This window comes from Bos indicus, chromosome 17 (genome assembly GCF_029378745.1).
Source record: "Bos indicus isolate NIAB-ARS_2022 breed Sahiwal x Tharparkar chromosome 17, NIAB-ARS_B.indTharparkar_mat_pri_1.0, whole genome shotgun sequence".
NCBI lineage: Eukaryota > Metazoa > Chordata > Mammalia > Artiodactyla > Bovidae > Bos > Bos indicus.
This window is the reverse complement of record NC_091776.1, coordinates 4327074-4348985: the sequence shown is the minus strand read 5'-3', so window position 1 is coordinate 4348985 and position 21912 is coordinate 4327074. Positions and strand designations below refer to the sequence as shown.

At 41.2% G+C, this 21912-nt stretch overlaps 1 protein-coding gene across 9 annotated transcripts in view; it reads left to right on the top strand.

Annotated features, from left to right (window-relative positions):
• The window catches only part of TRIM2 (tripartite motif containing 2), a 186734-nt gene that overhangs the window by 158573 nt on the left and 6249 nt on the right, over positions 1-21912 (top strand). For all 9 annotated transcript variants that reach the window (XM_070770109.1, XM_019977429.2, XM_019977428.2 and 6 more), the window contains 4 exons: positions 3917-4020; positions 4674-4841; positions 17092-17260; positions 18318-18388. In XM_070770109.1, the coding sequence (XP_070626210.1) occupies positions 3917-4020; positions 4674-4841; positions 17092-17260; positions 18318-18388 (512 nt within the window). The remainder of the gene's footprint in view (positions 1-3916; positions 4021-4673; positions 4842-17091; positions 17261-18317; positions 18389-21912) is intronic.

The window sequence follows — 21912 nt, the reverse complement described above, 5'->3', positions numbered from 1 at the left end:
ATAATTCATTTAGAGACCCATTCATTCAGCAAATGTATGCTAAGCACCTCTTTGGTTGAAGATCCTGTGTTAAACCCTGTGTCTGGCTGTTTCGTCCTTTAGCGTTATCCGACTCTTAAGTATCTAGGTTTATTTAGCGTTAATTTTCTTACTAGGTTGGAGTGGGAGTGGGAAGAAGTTTGCAGTTGTGATCACCTATTTCAGCCCAGGAACTTATTACCTTACTTCTGTAATCTTCCTAGAGGCATGGGCAGGAGCATGGATAAGAAGCTGATAAAAAGTCATTCTGTGTGTCATAGGCTAGTTTAAAATCTTATGGAATTGTTACCAAATATAATTATAATTAAACAAATATAATTATCTTATGGAATTGTTACCAAATTGTTTATAATTACTTTAAAAACTCACATTACTCATTTTACTAGCCCAAATGTAGCCATTAGACAGGGAAAGATTTTATGATGACTATATATGTTTTATACTTCACTTATATTTGTTATGAAAGAACTGGTTTTCCTTATTTATTTAGAATACTTTGTGGCGGGCTAGACATTTTTCTCTGGACTAAATACTATTTACTATATTGAAGAGGAACGCATCACTCCAAATTATTTCTAACTTCTGGAATTTCTGTTTCCTTTGGACCCAAGACACTTTTAAACACTTGGACTTTGGGCATTTCAGCATAATGATTCCATGCGTATCGCTACTCACCATTAAGATTTTCCTCGTAAATATAGTCAACACGAGTTGTCCCTCAAGTATGTTGCTGGATTTCCTTTAATCCTCAGGAAATGGCAATGCCTGTTCCATCTAATTTTTTTTTAAAATATATAAGCCATCTAACAGATGTGCCTCCAGCCCTGGGGTTTTATTGACATGCGGGGCAGCAGACTCAAGCTCTCTCGTTAACTTGAGACCGAGAGTGACAGCTGGGCCTGCACAGAAGCCTGGGCGTGGTGGGGGTGGGAGGACCTGCCCCAGCAGGGTGGGCCTCTGTACTGTAGACGCTTTCCTCTCAGAGCCTGTACGGAGCATCTCGCATCCATTTCAGACTGGCAGAGGCTTCTCTCCCCTTGTTCCAAACAATATTGATACAGAGGCCAATTATACGTCTGACCGAATTTTAAAATTATGGTCCCTCATACAGTTGTTTCCCATTTCTACTGACCCTCAAAAATGTGTGTTTATTTCTGCAGAGCAAAAAAAGGTGTCCATAGTTTTTTTGCTCAGATATTCCCTCCTTCTGCATCACCTCCGTTTTTTAGAAGGACAATTAAATCTTTTTGACAGAGGAACTGCTGAACATCTATGGAAGCACTAGTCTCTGTTTTTTCCTTCCTTTCAAACCTCAACTGCTGCTGCCTGCAGAGCCTTCTCTGAATAGAATAGGCTTTGTCTTAGCAGAATGGGGCTTCCCTTGTGGCTCAGCTGGTAAAGAATCCGCCTGCAGTGTGCAAGGCCTGGGTTCAGTCCCTGGGTTGGGAAGATCCCCTGGAGAAGGGAAGGATACCCACTCCAGTATTCTGGCCTAGAGAATTCCATGGACAGTATAGTCCAGGGGGTTGCAAAGAGCCGGACAGGACTGAGAGACTCACACACATTGTTAGCAGCCTGGGCCAAAAGTTAAAGAAAAGAGGACAGCAGGCGGGTTTAAACAGCAAACCAGTGCTGTCCACTCTGTCCACGTGCTTCTTACTCCCGTCCTGTTTTCAGTATTTCTTTCCTCTGCCTGCATGCCCTCTGGGCCATGGGTAAACTTCCAGTTTTACAAAACAGCCTGGGTTTTCTTTACAGTCACTTCTTTTCCAGTCCACTGGTAGGACTCTTTTATTATGTTTTTTTATTTGGTCCTCAGTTCCCTGAGGACTTTTGTTCCAGGCTTTAACTTTTGTTTATCAGCGTTCTTGATAAATTAACCTTTTAGTCTCTGGAGACCCTGGCCTTGCCCCTACTGCCTTTTAAAAAGTACAAACTGAGCGTTTTAGAAGAATCGTTGCGTTTAGTCCATCCTTTGGTTTTGCTGTGCCTGTTACTCAGCTGTTATTCAGACTTCAGTGCCCCAAAGCTAAGACCACGTTGTCACGCACCTCTTTTAAGGGCCTACCACCTCTTTTCCTGCCCCTCCCTCCAACACAAACAGATATCAACATACCATTTTTAAAGTATTAGCTGATCCCATGGACCTTCATATTCAAGGGATTTTGTGAAGATCAAGTATAAAGATCATCTTTTCTGAAACATCTGAAATTAAATAGAACCGTTTGTCCTACAGCGTGCAAGACGTTCTTTTGAGGATCAGATTTTTATTTCATGTTATAAAAAGAGACAGAGATCATGAGTCATCGTGTTAGGGCCCAGGATCTCAATAAAACAACTATCTTGTGGATTTGATAAGAACCAGCTGACCGGAGAAGGCAATGGCACCCCATTCCAGTACTCTTGCCTGGAAAATCCCATGGACGGAGGAGCCTGGTAGGCTGCAGTCCATGAGGTCGTGAAGAGTCAGACATGACTGAGTGACTTCACTTTCCTTTTTCACTTTCATGCGTTGGAGAAGGAAATGGCAACCCACTCCAGTGTTCTTGCCTGGAGAATCCCAGGGATGGGGGAGCCTGGTGGGCTGCCGTCTATGGGGTCTCACAGAGTCAGACACGACTGAAGTGACTTAGCAGTTAGCAGTAGCTGATCAGATGATTCACCCAGAGATTCTGTTGGTCGATTTTGTTCTAAGTTTAATTCTGTCACAGTTTCACTTCCTAAATGCAGAAGCCAGTTTCTGAAGAGTCTCCCTGTTCTTAAGCACCTCAATAGGGCCTTGACATTGGCCACTGGCAGCCTGTTTTTGCTCTCCTGGGGAATTGCATTGATGTCTAAAAACAAATATCAAGTTGCTCTTTTGAATGTAAATGAAATTATAAAACTGAGGCATAGCTCTCATTCTCCAACTATGAAAATTTAAACCTCCTTCCCGGTCATTTCTGAGCAAAGTTCCTTTTATTTCCATCTGTTAATATTTGCATTGTCCTATTAAAATAAGTTATAAATACTTCTTTTGAAATAAAAACAAACATCTGTTAACCGTAGACATCTTTAAGCTTTTTTTCCCTCTTCATCTCTTCAGTAAAAAACTCTAAGAAGGATGAGGGGCTTTTACTTACATTGATTAATTTTCTTTTGCCTTTCTTAGTTATTTAATCTAGAAAGCACGTCAGGATATCTTTTATAGGAGAGATAAGCTTAATGAGACACTGAGTCTTTGAAAATAGTTCATAGATAACTCCAGTGGTTGAATATCAGCCTGCTGGTTTTGTAACACCTGTGACCTTGTGGTTAGTTAAAAGTGCTCGAAGTCAAGTGTCCAGGTTTCTAAGAGATGCTGAATTGGAGAAGGGATTTTGGCACAACCCCAAAATAAGACCCTTTGCTACTAAATATCCTCAGTATTGTAATATTTGTTTTTATAATCATGTCTTTGTGGAATCTAAATATATTTTAATCATATTAGTCTGCAGCCACAGTTTAATAAGAAAAGATTGATATTTGCCCCCCATAATGTGATGTTGCAAATACTTTATTGGTCCGGAAGACAAGTTTAGTAGAATATAGATTAGGTCAGTGGGAAGGGTTCCTCTTTTTTTTAAGTGTAATTTAAAAAACATTGCATTCTTAGGCTACTTATAGAGGACTGAATAATTTTCTTGCTATAGCTGAGAAATCTAACTCTCTATTGTTTAATTTTCTATGGTATTTGTTTGTTTGTTTTGTTATTTTGGCTACTCCATGTGTCACGTAGGATCTTAGTTCCCCCAGCCAGGAATCAAACCTGTGCCCCCTGCAATGGAAGCATGGAGTCTTAACCAGTGGACCGCCAAGGAAATTCCTAATTGTCTATGGTTTTGTCATTTATTTTTAGGTACCAAAGGAAGAAATAAAGGGGAATTCACAAATCTTCAAGGGGTAGCAGCATCTACAAATGGAAAGATACTGATTGCTGACAGTAACAACCAGTGTGTGCAGGTATGGCTCCTAATTGTATACCTTTAACAACTTGTATTGATAACATAGATGCAGGTACAGTTTCCCACTTAAGGCCTGCTGCTGCTGCTAAGTCGCTTCAGTCGTGTCCGACTCTGTGCGACCCCATAGACGGCGGCCCACTAGGCTCCCCCGTCCCTGGGATTCTCCAGGCAAGAACACTGGAGTGGGTTGCCATTGCCTTCTCCAATGCATGAAAGTGAAAGTGAAGTCGCTCAGTCGATTCTTTGCGACCCCATGGACTGCAGCCTACCAGGCTGCCCCGTCCCTGGGATTCTCCAGGCAAGAACACTGGAGTTGCCATTTCCTTCTCCAATGCATGAAAGTGAAAAGTGAAAGGGAAGTCGCGCAGTCGTGTCTGACTCTTCGTGACCCCACGGACTGCAGCTTACGAGGCTCCTCAGTCCATGGGATTTTCCAGGCAAGAGTACTGGAGTGGGGTGCCATCGCCTTCTCCAACTTAAGGCCTAAGATGCAAGAAAAGAAAGGGAAGCTAATCTTGTGTGTGTAGGCTTTACTTCAAATAGGGCTTGTATGTTCTGCCCTGTAGTCCTTACGTCAAATATTCTTCCCTGTTTTTGCCCTGATGATTTCTGTGCTAGCTCACATTGCAATGAATGTACTTTGTTTTTCAGATATTTTCCAATGATGGACAGTTCAAAAGTCGTTTTGGCATACGAGGACGCTCTCCTGGGCAGCTGCAGCGTCCCACAGGAGTAGCCGTGCATCCCAGTGGGGACATAATCATTGCTGATTATGATAACAAATGGGTTAGCATCTTCTCATCAGATGGCAAGTTTAAGGTGAGATTAACTACAACTGACCAGTTGAGAGAAGGAATAGGGAATACAGGATAAAATTGTCTATTCTGGGGGGTCTCACAGATCCAATAAAATGTTCAACAGTTTTTCATACACAGAACATCTTGACTTTGTCACATCTAAGTTTAACAAAGCGAGTGTCACAGTGATATTGTTATAAATCTACTCATGTATATCCTAAATATGGCTTTGTTTTATAAAGCAGTTAGTTTGCTCAGTTGCTCTTTTAAATTACATTCTTTTTAAATGCTCTTTTTCATTATAGCTTATCCCAGGGGGTTGGATGTAGTTCCCTGTACTATAGAGTAGGACCTGGTGGTGGATTCATGTTAAATGGAATAGTTTGCATCTTCTAACTCCATGTATTCATGCTAAATGTAGTAGTTTGCGTCTACTTTCTCCAAACTGCAGTCCGGTCCGTCTCCCCTTTCGCAACCACAAGTCTGTTCTCTGTGTTCATGAACCTGTTTCTGGTTTGTAGGTAGCTTCATTTGTGCCGTATTTTGGATTCCACATATAAGTGATACCGTGTGGTATTTGTCTTTCCCTTTCTGACTTCATTTAGTATGATAATCTCCAGTTGCATCCATGTTGCTGCAAATGGCATTATTTCATTCTTTTTATGACTGACTAGTATTCCATTGTTTATATGTACTACCTTTTCTTTATCCATCATCTGTTCATGGATATTTAGGTTGTTTCCATGTCTTGGCTCTTGTAAACAGTGCTGCTATGAGCCTAGGGTGGGCTTCTCCAGTGGTTCAGCGGTAAAGAATCTGCCTGCAGTGCAGGAGATGCAGGAGACACAGGTTCGATCCGTGGGTCGGGAAGATCCCCTGGAGGAGGGCACAGCAACCCACTCCACTATTCTTGCTGGGAAAATCCCATGGACAGAGGAGCCTGGTGGATTACAGTCCATGGGGTCACAAAGAGTTGGATAAAAATGAAGCAACTGAGCACACACACACAAATAGAGGGTTGTGTTTATCTTTTTGAATTCTAGATTTGTCTGGGTATGTGCCCAGGAGTGTGATTGCTGGATCATGTTGTAGCTCTATTTTTAGTTTTTTGAGGACCCTCCATACTGTTCCCCATAGTGGCTGTACAATTTATACTCACACCAGCACTGAAGGAGGGTGCCCTTTTCTCCACATCCTCTCCAGCATCTGTTATTTGTAGACATTTTAATGACGGCCGCTCTGACTGGTATGAGGTGGTACCTCGTTGTAGTCTTGATTTGCATTTCTCTAATTATTAATGATGTTGAGCATCTTTTCATGTACCCACTGGCCATCTGTATGTCTTGTTTGGAGAAATGTCTGTTAATATCTTCTGCCTATTTTTCGATTGTGTTTTATCTGGTGGTTGAGTTGTATGAGCTGTTTGTATATTTTGGAGATTAAGTCCTTGTTAGTTGTCTCATTTGCAAATATTTTCTCCCTTCTGTAGACTGTCTTTTCGTTTGTGTGTATCTGTGTTTTTTATGGTTTCCTTTGCTGTGCAGAAGCTTGTAAGTTTGATTAGGTCCCATTTATTTATTTTTGTTTTTATTTCTGTTGCCTTGGGGGACTGACCTAAGAAAAACATTGGTACAATTTATGTTGGAGAATGTTCTGCCTATGCTGTCTTCTAGGAGTTTTATGGTGTCATGCCTTATGTTTAAGTCTTTAAGCCATTTTGAGTTTATTTTTGTGCATAGTGTGAGGATGTGTTCTAACTTCACTGATTGATGTGCAGCTGTCCAACTTTCCCAGCACCACTTCCTGAAGAGACTGTCTTTTTTCCAATTTTATATTCTTGCCTCCATTTTGTGCGTGAGCTTCCCTGGTGGCTCAGCAATAAGAAATCTGCCTGCAGTGCAGGAGATGTGGGTTCAGTCCCTGGGTCAGGATCCTGAAGGAGGAAATGGCAACCCACTCCAATATTCTTGCCTGGGAAATCCCATGGACAGAGGAGCCTCGTGGGCTAGAGTATGGGGTCTCAAGAGTTGGAAAGGACACAGCGACCAAACCACGACCACCACCTTTGTGTATGGGTTTATTCCTGGGCTGGCTATTCTGTGCCATTGATCCATCTGTCTGCTTTTGTACCAAAACCACTGTTTTGACCACTGTAGCTTTGCAGTTTTGTCTAAAGTTTGGGAGAGGTATGCCTCCTGCTTTGTTTTTTTCCGCAAGATTGCTTTGGCAATTCTGGGTCTTTTATAGTTCCATATAAGTTATGGATTATCTGTTCTAGTTCTGTGAAAAATGTCATGGGTAGTGCTTCTTTTTTTTTCTTTTTTTAATATCATCAGGTTTACCTCCATTCAGAAAAACAACAATTTTTATAAAAGGTTATTGAGGCAATTTATATTTCCCAAATTAGCCTACAGATTGTCGTTTATGAAGTTCCTTCAGGCCTGTGATAGATGATGATATGGGAGAAACAGAATTATTAACACATTGTCCCTACTCTTTAAAAATATAGAAGCCTTTTGAGGAAAAAAGACAGATACATGGAAATGATAGAAAACAATTCACGTCAGCCTTTCCGTTCAGTTCAGTCGCTCAGTCCTGTCCGACTCTTTGTGCCCCATGGACTGCAGCACTCCAGGCCTCCCTGTCCATCACCAGCTCCCGGAGCTTACTCAAACTCATGCCCATTGAGTCGGTGATGCCATCCAACCATCTCATCCTCTGTCATCCCCTTCTCCTCCCACCTTCAGTCATTCCCAACATCAGGGTCTTTTCCAATCAGTCAGTTCTTCGCATCAGGTGGCCAAAGTATTGGAGTTTCAGCTTCAACATCAGTCCTTCCAATGAACACTCAGGACTGATCTCCTTTAGGATGGACTGGTTGGATCTCCTTGCAGTCCAAGGGACTCTCAGGAGTCTTCTCCAACACCACAGTTCAAAAGCATCAATTCTTCGGTGCTCAGCTTTCTTTATAGTTCAACTCTCACGTCCATACGTGACTACTGGAAAAACCATAGCCTTGACTAGACAGACCTTTGCTGGCAAAATAATGTCTCTGCTTTTTAATATGCTGTCTAGGTTGGTCATAACTTTCCTTCCAAGGAATAAGCGTCTTTTAATTTCATGGCTGAAGTCACCATCTGCAGTCATTTTGGAGCCCCCAAAATAAAGTCTGACACTGTTTCCACTGTTTCCCCATCTATTTCCCATGAAGTGATGGGACTGCATGCCATGATCTTCGTTTTCTGAATGTTGAGCTTTAAGCCAACTTTTTCACTTTCCTCTTTCACTTTCATCAAGAGGCTTTTTAGTTCTTCTTCACTTTCTGCCATAAAGGTGGTGTCATCTGCACATCTGAGGTTATTGATATTTCTCCCAGCAATCTTGATTCCAGCTTGTGCTTCTTCCAGCTCAGCATTTCTCATGATGTACTTTGCATATAAGTTAAATAAGCAGGGTGACAATATACAGCCTTGACGTACTCCTTTTCCTATTTGGAACCAGTCTGTTGTTCCATGTCCAGTTCTAACTGTTGCTTCCTGACCTGCATATAGGTTTCTCAAGAGGCAGGTCAGGTGGTCTGGTATTCCCATCTCTTTTGGAATTTTCCACAGTTGATTGTGATCCACACAGTCAAAGGCTTTGGCCTAGTCAATAAAGCAGAAATAGATGTTTTTCTGGAACTCTCTTGCTTTTTCCATGATCCAGCAGATGTTGGCAATTTGATCTCTGGTTCCTCTGCCTTTTCTAAAACCAACTTGAACATCAGGAAGTTCACGGTTCATGTATTGTTGAAGCCTGGCTTGGAGAATTTTGAGTATTACTTTGATAGTGTGTGAGATGAGTGCAATTGTGCAGTAGTTTGAGCATTCTTTGGCATTGCTTTTCTTAGGGATTGGAATGAAAACACATTTTTCAGTCCCGTGGCCACTGCTGAGTTTTCCAAATTTGCTGGCACATTGAGTGCAGCACTTTCACAGCATCATCTTTTAGGATTTGAAGTAGCTCAGGTGGAATTCCATCACCTCCACTAGCTTTGTTTGTAGTGTTGCTTCCTAGGGCCCACTTGACTTCACATTCCAGGATGTCTGGCTCTAGGTCAGTGATCACACCATCATGATTACCTGGGTCATGAAGATCTTTTTTGTATAGTTCTTCTGTGTATTCTTGCCACCTCCTCTTAACATCTTCTGCTTCTGTTAGGTCCATACCATTTCTGTCCTTTATTGAGCCCATCATTGCATGAAATGTTCCCTTGGTATCTCTGATTTTCTTGAAGAGATCTCTAGTCTTTCCATTCTGTTGTTTTCCTCTATTTCTTTGCACTGATCCTTGACAAAGGCTTTCTTATCTCTCCTTGCTATTCTTTGGAACTCTGCATTTAGATGGGAATATCTTTCCTTTTCTTCTTTGCCTTTTGCTTCTCTTCTTTTCACAGCTATTTGTAAGGCCTCCTCAGACAGCCATTTTGCTTTTTTGCATTTCTTTTTCTTGGGGATGGTCTTATCCCTGTCTCCTATACAACATCACGAAACTCCATCCATAGCTCATCGGGCACTCTGTCTATTGGATCTAGTCCCTTAAATCTATTTCTCACTTCCACTTTTAATCGTAAGGAATTTGATTTAGGTCATACACAAATGATCTAATAGTTTTCCCTACTTTCTTTAGTTTAAGTCTGAATCTGGCAATAAGGAGTTCATGGTCTGAGCCACAGTCAGCTCCTAGTCTTGTTTTTGCTGACTTTATAGAGCTTCTCCATCTTTGGCTGCAAAGAATATAATCTATCTGATTTCAGTATTGACCATCTGGTGATGTCCATGTGTACAGTCTTCTCTTGTGTTGTGAAAGCTGAACGGTTCTGTGAAGACCTACAAGACCATTTAGAACTAAAACACAAAAAAGATGTCCTTTTCATTATAAGGGACTGGAATGCAAAAGTAGAAAGTCAAGAAACACCTGGAGTAACAGACCAATTTGGCCTTTCAGTACAGAATGAAGCAGGGCAAAGGCTAACAGAGTTTTGCCAAGAGAACATACTGGTCATAGCAAACAGTCTCTTCCAACAACACAAGAGAAGACTCTACACATGTCAGCCTTTCAGGTCAGTTCAGTTCAGTCGCTCAGTCGTGTCCGACTCTTTGCGACCCCATGAAATGCAACACGCCAGACCTCCCTGTCCATCACCAACTCCCGGAGTTCACTCAGACTCACGTCCATCGAGTCAGTGATGCCATCCAGCCATCTCATCCTCTGTTGTCCCCTTCTCCTCCTGCCCCCAATCCCTCCCAGCATCAGAGTCTTTTCCAATGAGTCAACTCTTTGCATGAGGTGGCCAAAGTACTGGAGTTTCAGCTTTAGCATCATTCCTTCCAAAGAAATCCCAGGGCTGATCTCCTTCAGAATGGACTGGTTGGATCTCCTTGCAGTCCAAGGGACTCTCAAGAATCTTCTCCAGCACCACAGTTCAAAAGTTCTTGGGTGCTCAGCCTTCTTCACAGTCCAACTCTCACATCGTTACATGACCACAGAAAAAACCATGGCCTTGACTAGACGGCACTTTGTTGACCAAGTAATGTCTCTGCTTTTGAATATGCTATCTAGGTTGGACATAACTTTCCTTCCAAGAAGTAAGCGTCTTTTAATTTCATGGCTGAAGCCACCATCTGCAGTCGTTTTGGAGCCCCCCAAAATAAAGTCTGACACTGTTTCCATTGTCTGCCCATCTATTTCCCATGAAGTGATGGGGCCGGATTCCATGATCTTCGTTTTCTGAATGTTGAGCTTTAAGCCAACTTTTTCACTCTCCTCTTTCACTTTCATCAAGAGGCTTTTGAGTTCCTCTTCACTTTCTGCCATAAGGGTGGTGTCATCTGCATATCTGAGGTTATTGATATTTCTCCCAGCAATCTTGGTTCCAGCTTGTGTTTCTTCCAGTCCAGTGTTTCTCATGATGTACTCTGCATGTAAATTAAATAAGCAGGGTGACAATATACAGCCTTGACCTACTCCTTTTCCTATTTGGAACCAGTCTGTTGTTCCATGTCCAGTTCTAACTGTTGCTTCCTGACCTGCATACAGATTTCTCAAGAGGCAGGTCAGGTGGTCTGGTATTCCCATCTCTTTTGGAATTTCCCACAGTTGATTGTGATCCACATAGTCAAAGGCTTTGGCCTAGTCAATAAAGCAGAAATAGATGTTTTTCTGGGACTCTCTTGCTTTTTCCATGATCCAGCGGATGTTGGCAATTTGATCTCTGGTTCCTCTGCCTTTTTTAAAACCAGCTTGAACATCAGGAAGTTCACAGTTCATGTACTGTTGAAGCCTGGCTTGGAGAATTTTGAGCATTACTTTACTAGCATGTGAGATGAGTGCAATTGTGCGGTAGTTTGAGCATTCTTTGGCATTGCCTTTCTTTGGGATTGGAATGAGAACTGACCTTTTCCAGTCCCGTGGCCACTGCTGAGTTTTCCAAATTTGCTGGAACATTGAGTGCAGCACTTTCACAGCGTCATCTTTCAGGATTTGAAATAGCTCAACTGGAATTCCATCACCTCCACTAGCTTTGTTCGTAGTGATGCTTTCTAAGGCCCACTTGACTTCACATTCCAGGATGTCTGGCTCTAGGTCAGTGATCACAGCATCGTGATTATCTTGGGTCATGAAGATCTTTTTTGCACAGTTCTTCTGTGTATTCTTGCCACCTCTTCTTAATATCTTCTGCTTCTGTCAGGTCCATACCATGTCAGCCTTTAGTCAGTCATAAATTGTTTGGTACAATTTTGAACCATAGTGTTGTGGTTCATAATGTAAGAACTGAAAGGAAAAGAAAACGGGGGCTGTCTCCAAAGAGAAGATGTGAGCTGAGCTACGACTTGCAGGGAACCCATCGTTCAGTGTACTTGTTGTCACTCCCAGCATCATCTGTTTCTTCCGCCAGTCACTGAGGAATAGAGAGCTGTTTGATGACAACACAAATCTCTTTTCCAAAAAGATCATCATCCAACCCATTTTCTACATTTGTTCCCAAGATGATGCCGCACTTTGTCACAAGCAGTGTTTTGCAGGCCGTGTGCAGGATCGTCCCCGTCCCGGCCCCTGCTGGTCCAGGCTTCTCTGTCAGTGGACAACATGAACTTTAACTCATTGGAATACCAGTTCTGCGGCTTATTAACTGTTTGACGTTTGGCAAATTGCATGACTTTCTTAAGCTTTGATGGCCTCGTATTGCAAATTTGGATTTAAAAAAAATCTGACTTACAGGATTTGGATAAGGATTACATGAGATATTATTTCTGGATTTTATATGTGCCTGGTGTGAAATAGGCATCCAGGAAGCGTTCTTGTCCAGTGCCTGTCCCAAGCATCCCGTCTGTTGGATCAGCTACGATTCCGCCTTCATGACCTCATGCTGGCTCCTGGTGCTCATTCCTTCTTTGTCCAGACTTATACGGGGACGGTGCTCTTCATAATCTATTCTGAAATCCTAAAGATGCGTGAAATTCACTTAGTCTCTTACTGGAAGAATTTGTATATTCCTTTGTGTGTTTGTTAGATCACAACAGTCACCCCATCAGTTTTATTTTAAAAAGTTACGTACTTATTAACCCTCAGGTTGGAGCCTCTGTTTTCGTGGGGCAGCTTTTGTTCAGACTTGGAGAATAAAAAGCTATCAACTCTAATTCCACCATATTGCATACCAATCTTCAGTTGTCCTTTATTTTTTTGTCCCACTGCTAATTTAATGACTGTATCATGGCAATATGCACGGGAAGTTCTCTTGTCTTGCTGTGTCTCTAACTTCGTCCTCTTGTTTTCATAGTTGTATTTGTGGTAAGGCTTACCCAAATATGACAGCTTTATCATTACTAGAATGAACACTCTTCAGTGACCTCTTGAAAATACTCTTCTAATTTGGAGATAACCCATTTATTCTAGTTTAATACTCTAGCAAAACCATGACCTGTTGTTTCAAATTTAAAAACTAACACTAAAATAGTTATTGAAAGTTTTATATCTGAAATATTTTATATCTATTATATTAAAACAACTTGAAACAGTAGTTTTATATTTAAGAAAGCAAGGTTTCCTGTATCAAACATTTCTCATTCAGTGGTTCAGTATTCTGTATGTAATAGGCTTTCTTCTTGAAGAACTGGATTCTGATAGTGGGAAGACTGTTGGTAATAATTGGAATAAACATGAAGGAACACTTATGCCCCCTAGAGGTTTGGGGGAATGGATATGGTATAGTTGCAACATACTCCTTTTTTTTTTTTTTAATCAAAATCCAAAGACTAAAAGGTTATGAAGTGAAAAAACATTTGTACTTTAATGAGATTTCATCCAAGTGTGATGCCCATGACCATAAACAGAGAGATATTTATTTTCTTCTTTGGTGGAATTCAGTAAAATTAAACAGATGCTCAGGAAAACAAACTCTTAACACACATTTAGATTCTCTGTATTTATTCCTAATAGTTCTAAGGATATAGTTTCTTATCTCCTTTTCTTTGTTTTACTCACCAACTTCTTAGGCCTAATTTTATTCCTCTCTGCCTCTTAAGTTTTTCCTTTCCATCTTCCCTCCTGACTTACATCTTCCAGTCCATCTGGGAACCTTTTGTGACCTCAGAACAGATAAAGAGACCCCTGGCCACCATATTCTAAAATACCTCATCTCTTCTTTCAATTTAAGGACACATTTCTTGAGTTAAATATTTTCGTTTAACTTTTCCAAAGCCAGGGTCTAAAATATCTTTGCTTAGTATTCTGCTTAAATGGGGGACACATTGTCAGTAATTCTTATTTCACTTGGGAGAATCTAGTGCAGCTAATCAGGAGTGATGAACGGAAGTGGAAGGAAAAAGAGGTTTTGGTTCAACATTTGCATTGTTTTCTTTTAGACATGTGTTAGTTCTCAAATGGCTGTTATCCCTTATTTTCTGTTTTTATGCTACATAATTATCATCCACTTGGTATTATGTGACTGAGTCATTCTAAGTAACAACCATTATTCAAAGTATTAGGTAATGATGATGTTCTTGTTAAGCATCTGAATTCCCTCTTATCTTTGATCTCTACTGCCATAACTTCCATTCACACATGGAAGTATGTAAGTTTTTTTTGCAAGCTCTTGTGTTATAGTCTCTGGTCTTTGAGCTAGATTGCAAATATCAGAATTAAATTAACCAACAGATTCCCTTGCAAGAATGCCAGTATTTCCTTTCTGAATAACTGTATCTCTTTGTTCTAAAGAGATCAGATCTGAATCTCAGTAATTTATAAACTTACAAGAATGAAAAATCCTATGTGGCAACCCACTCCAGTATTCTTGCCTGGAGAATCCCATGCTCCTCTACAGTCCATGGGGTCTGAGCTGATCATGACTGAAGCAACGTAGAGCACAGCGCTGAGCCTGAAGCTCCTCTGTGGGGGTGTGGGGCCCGCCTCCCTCTCTCCACTTCTCTCTGCACGTATCTGCATGTCTCTGTGAGGATAGAAGATAATCCTGCCCGTCAGGTATAATATCAACTGAAGAGAGTGGGAGAGAGGGAGAGTGTGTCTGACACTCCTTTATCCTCCAGAATCTGCACGACCCAGGAGGCAAATGTCATCGCTGCCGTTTTGTAGATGAGGAAACTGAGGTTCAGAATGGTGACAGAATGAACTTTGCTCTGAAATTTTGATCCTAGGTGACTGGACAAACTGTGGTGTCATAAAAGAAATTAGGAAATTCAGAGGTGCTAGTTTGGGGTGTTTTCTTTTTAATCTCTTTTTGTTTTTTTAAATGGTTTGATGTTGATTGAGTTTGAGATAAAATCAGCCATGGCTAAAGATACAGATTTGAGAATCTTACACATGGCAGTGAAAGCTGATGCCATAGCATAAATGAGATTTTAGAAGTGTGTAGAGTCGAGCTGTCCAATATAGTAGCTACAAGCCACTTGTGAATACAGAGTTCTTGAAAGGGGACTAGTCTGAATTGAGTTGTACCATGAGTGTAAAGTGTACACTGGATTTCAAAGATTTAATCCCCCCAAAGAATGTAAACCAGTTCATTAATAACTTTTATATTGATCACTTATTGAAATGGTAAATTCTGGATATAGTAAGTCCTCTACATATGAACCTTCAAGTTGCAGACTTCCACAGATGCGAGCGTGTGTTCCCAGCATGTCTGGTGCACATTGTTGCCTGTGCGCATCCTCTGCAGGTGGTGCTTTTGTGTACTTTATAGAGTACAGTAGTGCAATATCTTTATTTCAAGCCCGGGATGTCAGAAGTAGGCATGAAAGCAATGGTGACGTGGTTGGTATTGCTAAGAAGCACCAGCTCTTCACTGTACTCCTGTACTTTTCAAGGTACTGTACTGTAAGATTAGAAATGTTTTATTTATTTTTTTAATGTATTATTTGTGTGAAAAGTACTATAAACCTATTACAATACATCCAATTTTATTTCAGTACAGTATGGCCGATTGTATTAGTTGGGTACCTCGGCTAACTTTGTCGGATATATGAATGCGCTCTTGGAATGGAACTTGTTCATTAGTAGGGGACTTACTGTATATTAGATTAAATAAATACATAATTAAAATGAATTTTCCCTGTTTCTTTTTTCTTTTTGATGTGGCTACTAGCAAACTTTAAGTTACATGCGAAACTTATGTTATATTCCTATCAGAATAGCACTAACAGAGAAAGGGAAAATAAGGGGTCTAAAACAGAACCTTTGAGAATGTAATGTTTTTCAGAGTTTAAGTTTTTAAGTTAACATGTAATATATGCAAATAGATTTTTCAAATAAGTCTACAGAGGAGAGTATAAAATGAAAAGAGTTTTTCCTGCCACCATTAATACCACTTTGTATCATATAGACACTATGTGGTTTCTTAATTTCTCTTCCAGGAATGTATATGCATGTAAACACATATTTAATACAGGTGGGGTACTGTTCTGTACCTTGCCTTTTTCAGTATCTGAAGGTTTTCATTAAAGCACAGAGAGCTCTGCTTCAGCTGACATTTTCCGAGCCTGGTGCCAGGGAGGACTGTGGTTCTTGCCTCCCTGTCACCTCCCAGACCCTTTCCCCCTGCTCCCTCACCTTGGATGCGCCTTCTGCTCCCTTGTGTGTGACCTGTATCATTGGGGTATTATTCCTCGTGGCTTCTGAGATGGCCTATTGAATTCTCACAAATCTACCAAAGTTAACCCTTGACACTGGGCACTTCCAACAGGGCACAGTAGACAGTGCCCTGAGGTGTCGCTGAGGGCAGGTGCTGTTTCTACCTCTACCACAGGGCGCACACTGGGGCTCGATCAGCGTTTGTGGAATTAATAAATAAATGGGCGAATGAATAAAGCCCGTCTTTATGAGTACTCTAGGAAACAAAATTATTGAAGATATAAGACATGCATCTTACAACAAACAGGCATTGATACACACACTATACTCAGAAGAGTAAGGTCTTAAATGCGTATGGTATATGTTTTATAGAAATCTAATGCTTTTATCCCATTTTAAAATACTGCAAAGACTGGAACCATTTAATGAATTACCCTGCAATAATGCTAGACTTTTCAAGTTAATATATTGAGTGAATATTTGTTGAGTACTTGTTAGGAAGTGTGCTAGGCTCTGAGTACACAGTGCTGGATGAAACAGATATGATATCCACCTGTGTGGAGCTCTAGTCCAATGGCAGATGCCTGGCCACTTTGATATTAATTATGATATTTAATAAAGAAAGTGACTGCTTCCTTTTAAAGACTGCTTAATATATACTGTACTCTAAATGCTTTACTTACTTTATTTTACTTTATACATATTCCAGAAGTAGCAGTGGAAGTGATTAAGGCCACTTTTTGACATTTATAATACTTAAGAATCTAAAACTTAAGGAAAAAAAATCAATGTGTGCTATGGCAGATGCTATAGCAAAATGGACACAAAGTGTGACAAGCATGAGACTGTCTTCCCACTCCTAACCCAGTGGCCCCTTGCTCCACCAAACTGCCTCCTTACAGAGGAATTGTGACTCCGGTTAAGGGGATTCTAGAACATTTTTGGTGGTGATTCCTTAAAAAAATGATTTCATATAAATATCAGTAACAGATAATGGATGTGAAAAAGACAATTTTCAAGACAGATGATTGTGGCCCATGAGTAGCTATGCGCCTGTTTGAACAGCCAGGTCAGCGTTTGCTGACACCCTCATCCGTCTTCATGCTCTGCAGTGCTTTCACCTTCATTTCCGCACTTGTTTCTAACAGACAAAAATCGGATCGGGAAAGTTGATGGGGCCCAAAGGAGTGTCTGTGGACCGCAACGGGCACATCATCGTGGTGGATAACAAGGCGTGCTGCGTCTTCATCTTCCAGCCGAATGGGAAAATAGTCACCAGGTTTGGTAGCCGAGGCAATGGGGACAGGCAGTTTGCAGGTACACTCGATGGTAATATGTAAACCCCCTTTTTTATGCTTCTTCTGCTCACAGTTGCATGATGTTGGAGCATGTTGAGGACGCCGCATCCCCAGTGTGTTTGCCGGCTTTGGGAAAGACACTGGGGATGGAATCTAAGCGAAAGCATGGTTAGATGCTTCTCAGGGACTTTACCCGCAGTAAGTGCTACTGCAGCCCGTGTGGGCTTTTACTGGTGGCAACTCAGAAGTCTAATCTTCAGATATTAACATTGAATAAAATAGTTTTTAAATGAAAATGTTTGAGGAACTATGGAGAGCCTCCTGTTTCCACCTGACTGTTGCTTTATTTAAGTTTCTGAATGAGAATATTTTTCACCTAAGTGGTTATACGAGAGCAGAAGTGTAGAATAGCACAGGGAAGGCGGTTTCTTTTACTTTTCTCTTTGGTGTGCCACTTTGCAGTCACAGGCTTACCTCGTTTTTTTTTTTTACATCTGCAAGAGGCTGAAAACAGTTGATTACTTCTTTTGAGAAGGATGCTTTTGGCGGTTCACATTAATTTGCATAATCTTTCTTTATGCTTTGTCTCCAGTTCTGCCAAATTCTGAATGTCGCCCAAAATTATAAAGTGTGGGTTTCTGAGCTACTTGAAAAAAAATTATTACACGCTGGATATTTTTCCCTCGGTGCTCCCAAGAGTTACCATGTCTCTCTTCGGTGGGAGCTGAGGGTCCTCCCTGTGTGACTGTCGGGGAAGCTGGCAGAGGTGACTTTCAGTTGGTGGTGTGGAGAAGGAATTCCGATGCTTACTGCTCATTCCACTCCATGAGGGCTGCTGGAACTGTCAGCTTGATTTGGAAGAAGGCAGAGCAGACAGCCACAAGTGTAGAATGCTATCGAATCTGTGTTATCTGAAGCCAGAGGTCTGGCTGAATGACCTTTTAAGAACCGAATCTATAGTTCTTTGTTTTTTCTTAAATAACTAAGTTAATATATGAAGTTCTGTAACTACTGTGTTGTTGTAATCATTTTTGTTGTTATGGTTATCACATGTTTTTTTCTTATTTTTATTTCAGGTCCCCATTTTGCAGCTGTAAATAGCAATAATGAGATTATTGTTACAGATTTCCATAATCATTCTGTCAAGGTACCATAAACACATCAATTGTTGTTAACTTTCAATTGCTTTAATACAGGAATCAGTCTGGGAGAAAACGTGAGACTCACCTATACACACAGGACCTAGGGGATTAACCTAAAAGAGCAGATCTTTGCTTCTCCTAAAAGGTGCAGGTTTTAATTTGGACACACAGACTTTGCAGAGTCAGAAAAGTAAACAAAATATTGTGCCAATAAGTTTCTTAATTTGAAACTGGTGTAAATGGAGATGACTTGAAAATTAAATTTTAAAAAGCAGTTGCTTGAACTGAGAGAGGCAGAACTTTCTGAAGCTTAATGTTTTGTGGCTATTTGGTAAATTAAAACAGATGACTTTTTTCAGTTTTCTGCACCTAGGGCCTTACAAACAAAAGTAGATATTAGAACTCTGCTGCCGCAATAGATTTGGGGAGGGAAACAGCCCTGGCATCCGTTCATAGAGTGTCCTTCATACATCCTTCACACACGTGGTGCTCCCCACCCCTCCCCCAAACACTGTAGTACATCTTCCTTAGTAGGTAGAGTGGGGAGAAAGATTTGACCTCTATTATGAGCAAATCAGGAGAAAATAGAGTGGTTCAAAACCAGTGTCTCACTTACTGGAACGAGAAAACACTTGCTAGCATTCTAGACCAAGCTTATCTGAGTGTAACGTGTGCTCCACGTGTAACGTGTGCAATGTCGGGTGGCCTGGGCAGTGCCCTGACAGACACTTTTCCTTTCAGAGTTCTTTGTCTGTTTTTAGGGTTACCTTCTGTTTACATCAAGTGATACAGGTTTGCACTGATCCTAGAAGTGTAAGTAAGCTCACTTAAATGTTTTAAAGTCAGGCATTGCAGATGTGAGGGAGGGTAGAAGACAGCATAGGGGAGGCCAGTGAGTCAAGTTTGCGCTTAGAGACAACCAATGAGCACTCAAATCTAAACATCAGTCTGCAGTGTGGATGACTGGAAGAGCTAAATAGGGATAGGATTCTGACACCAAAGGAATGCTCTTCACTGCTGGTTGTCCCCAGCTCTTCCTGGAAGAAGGTGTCTTGAAGCTGGGTAGATAAATGGAAAGGCCTCGTGCTTTGGAGATGGGGCCAAGTCTTCCGTGCAGAGAGGGGGGCACAGTGGGCTGTGGTGCTGGGGCAGGCTGAGGGGAAGAATGCCCACCGTTGCTGCTTCCTTGAAAGGCCACTTCCTGCCATGGGTCTCTCCAGAGTTGCTGCCTGAGTGGCAGGGCTCCATCCGTGCCCCCCTCCACATACACAAACCTGCCCAGGCTTGGTAAGAGGAAGAGAACAATGGGAAGGTCTTTTGAGAATGAGGGATGCACACAGCAAAGTGGCAGCAGAGCCTCGGCCTGTGGCCGTTCTCCGAGGGGGCTGTCACAGTCCTGTGGACGAGCATAACTAGAAAAGGACCACATGGGCCATCATGACGCTCCCTCCTCTCCACTCTGTTTATAGAGCGGCCCTTCATTTAACCGTTGTGCATTGAACAAGAAGGAAACCCGTATAGGTCTCAGTGGTGCCAGGGCCAGCGAGGCCTGGCCTAGGTGCCACCACGCCCAGCAGAAGACGTGACAGTGGCCAGGCTGCCCTTTTCCACTGAGCACAGCTGGGGCTCAGAGCCTCTCCTTTCCCTTTGCTCGAGGCAACTGTGTGAGCCAGCTGGCCTCGGTGAGTGGGAGGATTCCTATTTACTAGTCCTAACATTGTAGGAAGAAAGAAAACATATGTAAGTAGCCAAAATGCAAGGCAGAGAGCAACAAATGCCTTTTTAAAGAATGGGTACGTATAGGGACTCCCCTGGTGGTCCAGTGGTTAGGACTCCGCTTCCAGTGCAGGGGCATGAGTTCAATCCCTGGTCGGGACTAAACGGCCAAAAGAGATGCACGGCCAAAAAATAGAGAAAGAATAGGTACACGTAAAGTTCTCTAAATATCCAGAAAAAAAAGAGAAGATTTCCATAATTAAGACTATCAGGGAAGACTTCCAAGTGGAGGTGGTATTGAGGTGAACAGAATTTTGAAATCAGAAAAGGACTGTCATCAAAATGATAAAAACTTACAGTAAAAATTTATCAAAAAAGAAAACTATAAAAATGATTTCAGCTCATACTTCTGCCTCTTAGTGTGCTTTCATCTGAATAAGTTATAAATAATTAAATGACATTTTAGGTGGGAAAAATAGAAAATATGAGAAATTTAAAGTCATTAAAATTGTGAAAACATTTCAGGTTTTCAGTACTGTAGAGGCAGTTATTTAAACTCAACTTTTCTCTCATTTAGAGGGAAAAAACCCAGTCATTTTGATTTTTCTCTTCTCTTTGACAATTGTTGCCATGTAGCTTTTATGAAATAGTTGGGCTTTTTTTCTTTATATAACATGGGCAGTTAACAAGAATTCTTGATTTAAGTCACTTCTCTGTTGATAAACATAAAAACCTGAACTATAGGTCAAGGGTAACAAGTGGGCTAATTAGTTCTTTAGCTACCTTCACGATATACATTTTCCTCATTGCAAAACAAGATTAAATTAGCCTTCATAATTTCAGAATGGAGCAGAAGCGTGTAAACTGTTTGAATTATGTCAAGGAAAACATGCTGACTTAGAGAGATAAGCAAACAAAATGATTATTTGTATAGCTTTTTTTTTTTTTCATTTTTATTTTGTATTGGAGTATAGGACCCAATGGTAAAGAATCCCCCTGCCCAGCCAAAGACACAGGTTTGATCCCTGGATCAGGAAGATCCCCTGAAAAAGGAAATCCCACTCCAATAATCTTGCCTGGGAAATCCCACGGACAGAGGAGCCCGGTGGGCTGTAGTCCATGGGGTCCCACGGACAGAGGAGCCCGGTGGGGTCACAAAGTTCGGACGTGACTTAGTGGCTAAACCACAACAACATTGGATTTACAACATTGTATGAGTGTCAGGTGTACAGCAAGGTTATTCAGTTATACATATACATACATCTTTTATACATACACATCTTTTCTTTTTCAGATTCTTTTCCCATTTAGTTTATTACAGAATATTGAGTAGCATTCCCTGTGCTGCATTAGATCCTTGTTGATTATCTATTTTGTATATAGTAGTAGGTACATGTTAATCCCAAAATTATGTGAAGGAGATAAAAAGAATCAGAAAAGATTTTAAAGACACGGCATCTTAGTAAAAGTTGATTCTTGTCTCTGTCCTTTCAAAGAACCAAAGAGGTAGCTTATTTACTTGGCAAGCATGTAACTAATTCAGAAAGCAGTCATGACTTTTTCATTTTACCTTAAAGAAAATTTAGGCTTTAGAGTTGGAAGCGTCTCACTTCCCCATCATAAGAAACTAAAAGAAATAGCATCATTTTACTCTTTCATGATCACAGAGATGGCAGTAAGAGAATCTTGAAAAGGTTCTGAAAGCACCTTCAGATTAGATCTGTGCTCAGGCTTAGTGACCTCTCTCGGGTCCTCGTTTTAGAAACCTCACGCTCATGGGTGCCTTGCATATAACACTTTTTGATTTGTCAGT